We start from the raw sequence: 11,243 nt of genomic DNA, 5'->3' as shown, positions 1-11,243 counted from the left end.
TAAAGGTGAAAATAGAGTCTGGTGTTTTTAATCATCGGGACTGACAAGTCTGCTCTTTGCAACACATAAACAATATTTTATGACAGAAACAAAAGAGATTTCCAAGGACCTCAGAAAAGGGTTGTTGATGTTTATTAAGCTGGAAAAGGTTACAAAACCATCTCTAAAAAGTTTGGACTCCACCAGTCCAGACAGACAGACTGTGTACAAATGGAGGCAAATTTAAGACCATTTTTATCCTTTCTGGGAGTGATCATCCAACAAAGGTAACTCCAAGAGCATAGTGAGGTCTCAAAGGAACCCAAAATAAGCATTTACTAAGTGAAGGCCTATCTCATGTTGGCTAAAGTTTATATTTATGAGTCCACAATCATAAGAATAGTGAACAACAATGGTGTGCATGACAGGGTTACAAGAAGGAAGCTATTGCTGTCCAAAAATAATTGTTGCTGCTTATCTGCCTTTGATAAGCTCACATCCACAAGAATTCCATTATATATAAAAAAAACACCTTATACCATCCATGAAACGTAGTTGTAGTATCATGGTTTGGGCTTGTTTTGCTAAATCAGGGCCAGGATGGCTTACCATAATTGATGAAACAAGTTTTTTTTAACATACCAGCAAATTCATAGAGCTGAATCTAAAGAGAATATGCGTCATGCAGCAATACAATGACCCTTAGCACAAAGGTCGTTCTACCAAAGAATGGTTAAAGAAAAATAAAATATTTTTTAATATAACCAGGTCGTATTGACTTTAAGTATTTAGTTTGAACACAATTTTAAAATGGTACACGTAAGCCTTGTTGAATTTATAGGTTAAATTTGGCTTTGTTTTTGTGATATAATGTTATTATTACTCTAACAATACTTTCTGCATCCTTTCTTTATTCTGTACAAAAAATCAGTTTAATAAAAAATAATGATATTGGAAAGAAAATATTAGGGATTTTTAAGTCCATGTTGGCTTAGTGACATCTACTGGCAAATGGTAGGTGTGACTCAAGGTAATAATGCAGACAGACCTGTGTAATGTCTCAGATCTCCATGATTTTTTTTAATGAATTTAAAAGAGTAAGCTAAAACTTTAGATTTAAGGCATTTATTGGGAACACTTGAGTCAGGGATGCTTTTAAAAAGTTTGTTATTGAGTTAATTAGCACATCATTAAGTGTAAAATCAAGATGTGTTTCATTCAGAACATGGAAACTCCTGACCGATTTAATAAAGTCCATTTTCCCTATTTTATTTTTATTTGAAAATGGAAGCTGCTATTTTAGAGTGTAAAACTTCAGGGATAGAATAAATGTCATTAGAATTTTTTTTAAATGAGCCTAATTGGAAATTGATCATTTGGTTTCTCTTGTAAAGTTACTTTACTATTTTAAGAGCGTAAGTAAAATGTTTTAAATCTACTTGTTAAATAAAAATACACTTTACATTCTCGTCAATTAATTACACGGACTCAAATTCTTTATGCAAAGCCTCCCAGCCAATCCGAGCGCAGCACGCGGGGAAATAAGAAGCGTCGCCCCGGCGCTTCACTGACAACCTGCGCTCGCGCGCCCCACGTGCTCGGTGTGAGCTCTCGTTCTGGCGGCACGCGGCTCAGCCGTGGTGCAGCTCCGCGCGCTCTCTGCGCTCTGTGACACGAAGCCGCGCGCCCCCCAACATGCCGCCCTCACGACCACTTGCTGACCTGAGAGCAGGACCCGAACTCTGACTGAGAGGCGGGGATGAACAGCACTCCGCCCGGACTACGGTTGGTGTGTGGAACTTACTTTTCCTCTTCTCCCAGCCGCCGTTTCACTGTTAAATCACTGTTAAATCAATGTGAAATTAAGTTATGAATGTGAAAGATGAATCGACGTTGATATCGCGACGTCGTTCTATCGTCTTCTTTTTCGGCAGTTCAACTACTATAGATTACGTCCCCTTTTCATTCTACAGCTCCGGAAAAATTAAGAGACCACTTCAGTTTCTGAATTCTGAACTTTTAGACCTCAAATAATGCAAATAAAACAAGTTCATGTTCTTAAAGTTTAAGAAGTTCTGAATAACCCTGGTTTTTAATCACCGTTTTCATGCATTCTGGCATGTTCTCCTCCACCAGTCTTACACACTGCTTTTGGATAACTTTAAGCCACTCCTGGTGCAAAATCATCCATCATCCATCTTCCTCTGGATTATATTCCAGAGGTTTTCAACTTGGTAAAATCAAAGAAACTCATAATTTTTAAGTGGTCTCTTGTTTTTTTTTTCAGAGCTGTATATTGGACACTTTTACAAAACTATTTTTTGAGTTTAGTAAAGACAATAGTTCTATACAGAACCATCAACACATTGTTCACAAATTTTACTTACTAGTTTGTTGATATTTTCTTTTATTAAGGCATAAATGATCAGAATATAATAACTATATTGATTCCAAGTAAAAAATTCAGTCTTGGTTTACACAATATTTTAACGTGCGCACACCAATTTAATGTTAAACATTTTTTCAACATTTTTCCATAGTTGAAACTACAATTGCATTATTTCAACCCTGAATGTTGACCGTGTACTAGCTGGACTGTTTTCGACTTAAAAGTTTGTGAGAGAAAGGCTGTAGTTTATTAAGGAGGGGGGATGGAAAAAAGGCCAAGGCACTGAAGCATTAGATGGTCTCCTAAAAATCTGTTGAAAAAAATTCATTACCTTAGGTCTAGGTAGTCTTAGGTAATGTGACATTTCATTCCACAGGGTTTCTGCCCTTGTATTGCCTACAAACTGATATCAGCTAAGGAAGCTTTAGTTATGTAGATCACAGTGTTTCTCGCCCTGAGTCTGGTCGGCCACTGGCCAGCAAATTTTAGTGTTTGTCCTGCTTTAACACACCCATTTTATCTCAATAATGGGCTGGCAATAAGCTGATTGGTAGGATTTATTATTGCTTATTTGCTTTCTAAAGACACTAGAAAACTAATAAACTTCTGCCATGTATTATACTGTGAATGTAATATGGAAATAAATGTGATTTAATGAACATAAAACAGGATTGAGCTGTGTTGTACTGCTCTTGTCTGCGCTCTAAGATAACATGTCAGCTGTTTTATTCCCTCAACACACGTGATGACTGATGGGGTAAACTTCACTGTCAACTTCCTGTGCACTACACAGGAATGCCTAAATTCCCTGTTTAGTCCACTTCACTGAGAACTACCAGGGTCATAGGAATGCACCATAAGTCCATCTTAAAATGAGCCTATCCTACAGCTAGAGTAACATAAACAGCTAATTTTGTATTTCTTTCCACTTATTCAATAGATTTGTGCCATCATAAACATGTAAAGAAATTTTATTTAAAACAATCCTAAATATGCAACTGTACTGGTTGTCGCTGTGTAGTGGCGCTGATGTGCCTGCATTGTATTCTGTTGCATGTTCGCCCATTTCTATTGTGTGTTACAGGAGTTGGGTTTTCGCTGACTGGGATGAATAGGGATTAGCCTATGCCCTGACCACATGCCCCTCGCCTTTGTTTTTTCCTTTTTGTTGCCTTTTTTGCACTGAGTGACTAAACTGATGAAGGCACTGTGGATAAAAGAGAAATATGCATTGACAAGGGCTTTCCAAAGCGAAAGGTCACTAGGTGGAGGCGCAGGCTTGTCGTCGGCCTCTGCCCGAAGCAAAAACACCGGCAATGAAGGCCACACGCAACTACACAGTGAACCGGGATTTGTTGGCTCAGTCATGTCTTTAAACTACATTAAAAACTTTTACGAAGGATGTGTAAGTATATGCAATTGAGAGACTGCCATTGTTTTTTGCAGGAATACACTTAACGGATTTGAGAAAGGCTTGCAATTAATGTCCCTGTTTTCTCCATTAACAGTGTTTTGGCAATCATGGATTTAAGACAGTGATTGTATTGCATGTTTTATTGGTCTTTCATGGTTACATTGTTAACACTTAATGTTAATTAACTTTGTGTCCTTTTTTGGGTTTCTTGGAGGTACATATATACGTTTGCATTTTTTTTTGCATCTTTTTGACCTGTTCTTGGGATCAATGCAGCCACAGCAATGCACTGATAATGCCTCTGTTCTTTTACAGCTTAGGCCTCCGACAGTGATAGGCCAGTTCCACACGCTGTTCTTTGGCTCTGTGCGCATGTTTTTTCTTGGGGTCCTTGGATTCGCTGTTTATGGCAATGAGGCCCTGCACTTCAGCTGTGATCCGGACAAAAGAGAACTAAACCTCTACTGTTACAACCAGTTCAGGCCTATAACACCTCAGGTAAAACAGTATGTATGCATTTTTGGTGTTACTAGTGCGTTCAACCAGTGGAAAATAACCAAGTTACATCATTCTAAAGTGTAAGCTGTATTTGTTTTCCATGGATTTAGTTGCATTCATATCAACTATAACAATTTTGGAAGAATATTGTCTCTAAATATCCAAATGGCTGAAGTGCCCTTAAAAAGTCCCACATGGTTTAGTTGATATGCTAAGACTTTATAAAATAAATGAATATTTTTACAAATAATAATAAAAAATGTTTTCTTAACATGGTTAAGTGTTATCTGGTGCTGAACCTCCTATATCATTAGCAATTTAATTTTTTTGGGTTAAGTATATTGACCAAATTAGGATGCCATACTTCTGGGTTTATAAGTCAAATTAAGTCAGCAAACTGACCAGTTTCCTGCCAGACATAGATATATCTGGTCTGAGGACAAAAATTAGATATAATTGCTGTGTATTTGGGGAGTCATTTGCATATATGCCAACAAATGCAACATAAATACATCTGCTGAAAATGATAAAATCCTACTGTGTTTTGGACTAAAATGCTAAAAAAGTGTTTTACCTATTTTAAAGGGAAGAGCTGCAACAGAGTTAAAATAAAAATAAATAATGCAACAGAGTTAACAATAAAAATGAAAAGTGAGAAACATCTTTGTTGCCAAACTGTGACTATTTCTCACAATTTATTATTTACTCACAACATTTTTAAATGTTCGGTTTTAACAATATATCATGTGTAAACAATTATTCAGTAACACTCAAGATTAGTACAAAAGTTCAAGTAGCATTATTACTCAGGAGTAATTTAAAGTAAGGCTAATTTGTCATCTATCAATTAGGGATGTTAGACAGTATTGTTATAGCATAGTTTTACAATTTTGTGTTTTGCAATACTTTATCAATTTTCAAAAGCACAGTAAAGATTTTTAATTATTAGTTTACATGTACACATTGGTGTCAGACATTGGTTTATTTTGTGTTGTGTTTAAACCTGAAAACTAGATAGCAGTGTTGTAATTTTATTCTGATTTTATGAATCTGACAATGTGATTTTATACTATGACAGTTCTTGTAAAATTTGATTGAAAAAAATCGCACAATATATATTTTATCTCACTTACAGTAATGCAATATATTATAACCCCTGTTTCATGATACATTTTGTATCAACAAGTTCAAGCCAATACAGCTGTAATACCAGTAGCTTAAGATAGGTGGATCAGTAACCGGAAGGGTGCAAGTTCAAATGCCAGGACTTGCTGGGTAGTTATTTGTGCAAAACAATCGACCTCTAGTTGCTGCTGGCAGTGCTGGTCTGCTGCTCCTAGACTGTGCTCCTAGACTAGTTATGCAGCAAAATGGCCTATTTCCATTATACACAAATAAATAAATAATGCCATTCTATTGTAAAACCTGACATGATTATCCATAAAAAATAACAAGAGTGAGATTCTTTTCTTTTCCTTCCAGGTATTCTGGGCATTGCAGCTTGTTACTGTGTTGGTGCCTGGGGCTGTGTTCCATCTCTATGCTGCCTGTAAAAATATAGATCAGGAGGAAATCCTTCAACAGCCCACTTACACAGTCTTTTACATCAAATCTGTCCTGTTGCGAATCGTGCTGGAGGTCATTGCATTCTGGCTCCAGAGTCACCTCTTTGGCTTCAAGGTTCACCCTCTTTACATGTGTGATGCCAGTGCTCTTGAGAAGATGTTCAACGTCACTAAGTGCATGGTCCCTGAACACTTCGAAAAGACCATCTTCCTCAGTGCAATGTACACCTTCACCATCATCACCATACTACTCTGTGTTGCTGAGATTTTTGAGATACTCTGTCGAAAACTGGGCTTTTTAAGCCAACCAGTGACTTGAGATTTTGAACAGTTTGTTTTGAAAGGAACTTCTATCATGATTGTCTTGGATGTCTTCATTGGGTGTCTGATTAACAGAAAAGACAAAGACTACATACATCTTCTAATTCAAGATATCTTATTCAAGACAGCTGCAGCACATACAGGATCACAGTGTTCCAGATGGCTCCAATGAAATCATGCCAGGGCCATATATTTCTGATTTAGGATTCTGAGGGAAATTAATGGTAAAAATTGGTAATAGATCTATTTTAAATATTCATTATTTGCAAGATATGATAGAACAGATTATTATTTTATTTATTTTATTTTTTACAAATACTAAAGATGTCTAATGATGTTGTTGCAACAGAAACATATGCAGATCCATAGACCTTACAGAGAACATCTGTTTATCAGGAGTGTTAGTAACACAAACACAAATGTGAAAACTACTTGAGATCTGTTGCTTAATGGCACTAGTGAAAAGCCGAGCTACCACACACAGTTACGAAATGTGTTAAATTAGTGGCTTGGTTAGTTACACAACATTTCACCAAGTTCAACCAAAATGCACCGCTTTGACACTAGGTTTTCCAACATAGCCTCCTTATTACTATTATGCTTTCACTTATGGTAATTAATTCCACATAAGTTTTTTTTTTAAGTCCAAATTGTGCACATTGGTGGGAATAGTGTTTTTCTCTATTCCTTTAGAAGCTACGTCACACATGCAGTATGACAAACTTGAAAAAATAATTGCTACTGTTTTACTGATACAAATATTACAGACAAAAAGTCTGTAGACATATTTGCTGGCCAGAGGCCCCCTTGTTTCCATCAACGCCACTGTAAAATAATTGTTTTCCTACAATCACTTGTTTTAACTCAAGCCACTCTAAAGGCCTCTGTTTACATCTCAGAGACTGAATTATACAGATGTTATAAATAGTTGAAATCTCCCTTTAATACTGATATTGATTTACATTTTATGTTGTATCTGTTTGAGAAGGATTACCTCTTTTGTTTGGTTTTAATTGTATCTATAAGGTATTATCAGACATCCATCCAACTTTTGTTATTATTCTCAGCTAAATGTATCATCTCAGGTACAACATGGCATAATGTGTATTTGTATCACTTTTTGTCTCGTTGACTGTTTACCTCTACAAAATCTCAAAGAAGAGTTACATACCATTCTGTCCAACTGTTTTACAAGGGTTGCAAACAGTACAGCTGTTAGTTTTTTTTTATTTGCCATAAAGGGGTTTGATTTATAACAGCCTCCTTTACAGTGCGTGTTCAGTGCCTTTTTAAAATGGGAATTATGCAGAAAGGTAAAATATTTAGAGCACATTGTACTGACTGCTGTGAATGTTTAGGGATGTAGTCAGCTGCTTATGTATTGAGGGCACTCTTAGCTAGAAAGGATTATTAATGTCTATGAAGGGTCTGCTAAATCCATTAAAGTATATATAGAGTAATTGAAAAAAAGCACTCTGGTTATGTTTCTGTTGGATTGTGATAATTTAAATGGCCTAACAGAACTAAACTGGTGGGCATTCCTGAAAGCTGGGTTTCTCCATTTTTAGCCCAAACTTTCTAGATTGTCATCTCGGAACAAAGCTGATAGACATTCCAGATTTGCATTTCCTTCACTTTTTTGGCCAAAAATGACTTAAGAGTTCTTTTTATTATTTATCATATTTATAAGATTTCACATTAAACAGAAATCAAATTTTCCCAGAATAATTGTTGTCCTGAATGCTAAAATTAGACATTGTTGACCTAAATTTTGAATTGTTTATGGTAATCCTTCATCTTTTAAAATATTAAAATAATTTACAATGATATATTACAACGACAAAGGGGGTGGGTTAGATTCACCTCAGCTAAGTATGGAGATATTTAGAGAAAAATATTAAGTGAAATTAATATTATTCATTGGTTTTAGTCCCTTGAAAATAGATTATACTGTCTTAAAGGAGTGCTTATCTCAAAATGTCAGGGTGGACAGGGATGGACACGTTTAAAAAGATTATTATAAAGGATAACATTTGTAATAATGTCTGGGTAAATCCTGTTAAATATTGTTACTCAGTGTTTGTATGAAATTCAAATAACTGTTTAATTATAAGGATATTGACACAACCACATCCGTGTTAGACCAGTTCCACTGGTTGACCTTCCCAGTAATAACAGGTAAGGGTTATCTAAGGCCACCAAAAGTAAGTTATCATCAAGCTGCTCTTAGCTGTTTCAAAAGGAAGCTCAATCAGTGTATTTAAATCAGTTTATATCAGGGATTAGACCGGTTTCTCCTCTCAGCTCCTGAAGACCCAGCTGAAGCTTCAGTTCCCCTCCTCACCTGGCGGGGTCACTGCACGGACTCTGAACACACAGCCGCTCCTGTCAGCTTTGTTTTTGTCCTGGTAGTCTAGTTTGGCGAGCTAGGCGTCTGTTGGAGTGGAGCGTCAGGAGATGGCTGTCCCAGCGCAATTAAAAGCTGTTCAGCACCATATAAGAACAGCACAGGAGCATGAAAAACGAGACCCCGTCGTAGCTTATTACTGTGAGTCCACCATCTCTTTCCTCAGCCGCCCTGAGAACAGAGCAGGAGCTAGCTTAGCGCTAGCATGACAGCAGCGTTAGCGTTAGCTTTAAACCAGGAAATGACTTAACTAGATACTGTATCTGACAAAACTTCATCAGATTCACTCAGTTAAACCCTGATAACACGATCTCTGTTAACAACACCGCGCTCCTCTCTTCAGCTGGCGTTTATTATTCCAATATTAGTTTTAAATGGTTTATTATGGCTAGCTAAGCTAGGTCTGTTAACTAGGTCCCTTAAGATCCTTCAAGAGCTTAAAGTTAGCCTGCTCCTGTGTAACATTTATATTAGAACATATCTCAGTGATGAATTACGTTACTCTGGGTCTTCAGCCCAGATTATCAGGTGTAAAATGTGTTTAATAGTTAAACTATGAAGTTTGAGGGTGGGGGTTAGCCGCCTAGCGTTAGCTTGTTGGTCAAAGGCTGACTGATGACTAATAAAGTTGTTAGCTAGCTGAGTAAATAAAAAAAGAATTGTTACAAAGTGTTTGTATATATAAGAAAAATCACATTTTTTAAATTATAATGATACCATAAAACACATCGAAACATTAAATAAATTTGTTTACGCACATGCCGACTGAAGTTGAGAAGCACATATCGACAATTCAACATAACACTAGTAGTCAGAAACCCTTTCTTTAGGGTTTCTTTTAGCTTGTTGGTTAATGGCTAATTAATGACTAACCTTACTAGGTAAGCATTAACTGTATAATTATGGAAATGTTGTATCTCAAAACAACACTAGTTTTTACACAGTGCTTCTGTTTACTCTTTCAGTCACAAGCCACTGCAGTACAGCTAACGTACGTTTTCAGACTCCATCCCTCCACACAACTAGCCAATTCCAGCTTTCAAAAGTAACTAGTTGGTTTCGAGTGGTCTACCAGGGGTGTCAGACCTGTCCAGAGTGGGCCTGTGTGACTGCAGAAGGTCATGTCCTCTGTGTCTGAAACAGAAGAAATGCTTCCCAACCTACCTTACCTTTCTGTTTCATTGAAAGAAAATTGCCTTCATCACTACTACAGATCTACATACTAAGCTTAGTATGAATTTACATTTTCTAGAAAAGGTTAATATGAGAAATGAAATAATATCTTTTTAAAAGGTTTGCTATTAATAAGAAATATGCATGTTGGTCTTTTAAAGTTGGCTTGAGACAATAAGGTCAGATTATTATTGAGTTTATGTATTAATTTGCGGTACTATTAAAAATGGGTCGACAATGAAATTTATAGTCAACAAATTTAAATAATCGTCATTGTCGATTTAATCAACTAATTGTTGCAGCCCTGTTTTACTTACTGTGTCAGTCTGCCATTTGTTTATTATTTTAATTATGTGTATTATTATAATAATTTATTGTCTAAAACTAATGTGCGTCATGAAATGAAAAAAAAAGTGGTTAAAGTTTTTAACACCACTAACTGGAAATTCCTCTCCAGAGTACATAATTTAGTCTATTAGCATCTAATCATGACCAGAGGTACGTCAGAAAATCTCATGATGGTGTAATGCCGTTTTAACACTATATAAGCCACCCTTTCTGTTGCTTTAACTTTTAGCTTGACAGTGCATTGGTGCACAAAACTCATGGCTCTCTCATCTTTTGCTTTTGTGCTGTTGAGTTTAGCAGTCAACTGTCTGATCTAGTGCACATTTCAATTAAATCAGATGTGTTTAAGCAAGGAAAATAGTTAAACTGTGTAGGAATCAGGCTTTCTACATATAGAATTACATGTCTTTGGTATAGGAAGTGTCTAATTGTTATGTATATAGAAACCGACAAAGACGTTACAGATACTAATATATAATCCTAACATTTATTAGCAAAGTTTAAGATCAGATCACAATGTACCACAAATGCAACTCTTTATGTTGCATTATGCACTCGTTGCAAATAATAATTAGATTATTCCAAAATTGATGACAGTATGCTGTGTAAAATACAAATTGCATATAACTATATTTTATTCACAGATTGAAAACATAATTTTTTTTAATTTCAACAAAAAAGTTGGTACAGGGCCATGTCTATAATTGTGTACCATCCAACTGTGAGCTTTGGAATGGAAGCTATGCTCACAGGAGGCAGTGATTGAGGGAATAGCAGACATAGTCATTGGCTATTCAACAAATAAAAACATAAGATTAGTTGAGGACCAAAATAATCATTAGTTGCAACTAGAGATGAGCAATAAAAAAATATTTAATCATTGTGATTAATGTTCTTATTGTATTGACAAAATACTTTTTTTTCAAGTGTATTAAGGAACATATCAGGTTAAACTGAATAATGTAATAATTTAGTAAGTCACTGTACTATGCACAAATGAGTGTATTATTAGCAGTTTTTAAGAATCTGCCACTGATGTGTTTTATTGTGTCTCATTGCAATAGTACGACACAAGATACGGCCTTTATTCAATATCTGTTCATATCAATATCAATATCAGAATTATATTGCATCAACCAAAATAAATAA

General features: G+C 35.8%; 2 protein-coding genes across 3 annotated transcripts in view; both read left to right on the top strand.

Annotated features, from left to right (window-relative positions):
• The first annotated feature begins 1,568 nt into the window (after positions 1–1,568).
• On the top strand, positions 1,569–7,805 carry gje1a (gap junction protein epsilon 1a). 2 transcript variants are annotated; one of them, XM_007245461.4, is made up of 3 exons: positions 1,569–1,768; positions 4,098–4,280; positions 5,763–7,805. In XM_007245461.4, exons 1-3 carry the CDS (start codon positions 1,739–1,741, stop codon positions 6,162–6,164), a joined length of 615 nt encoding a protein of 204 aa, XP_007245523.2. In that variant the 5' UTR covers positions 1,569–1,738; the 3' UTR covers positions 6,165–7,805. The 2 variants fall into 2 exon arrangements, with proteins under 2 accessions (XP_007245523.2, XP_049336511.1); XM_049480554.1 differs by lacking the exon at positions 1,569–1,768 and adding an exon at positions 3,600–3,773.
• Positions 7,806–8,537: 732 nt separating this feature from the next.
• The window catches only part of vta1 (vesicle (multivesicular body) trafficking 1), a 33,881-nt gene continuing 31,175 nt past the window's right edge, over positions 8,538–11,243 (top strand). The window contains exon 1 of the mRNA XM_007245460.4: positions 8,538–8,714. Coding sequence (XP_007245522.2) covers positions 8,624–8,714 — 91 coding nt within the window. The 5' untranslated portion in view covers positions 8,538–8,623. The remainder of the gene's footprint in view (positions 8,715–11,243) is intronic.

Source organism: Astyanax mexicanus, chromosome 1 (assembly GCF_023375975.1).
Source record: "Astyanax mexicanus isolate ESR-SI-001 chromosome 1, AstMex3_surface, whole genome shotgun sequence".
Classification (NCBI taxonomy): domain Eukaryota; kingdom Metazoa; phylum Chordata; class Actinopteri; order Characiformes; family Acestrorhamphidae; genus Astyanax; species Astyanax mexicanus.
The sequence above is the reverse complement of the archived record's forward strand: the minus strand, read 5'-3'. Positions and strand labels throughout refer to the sequence as shown.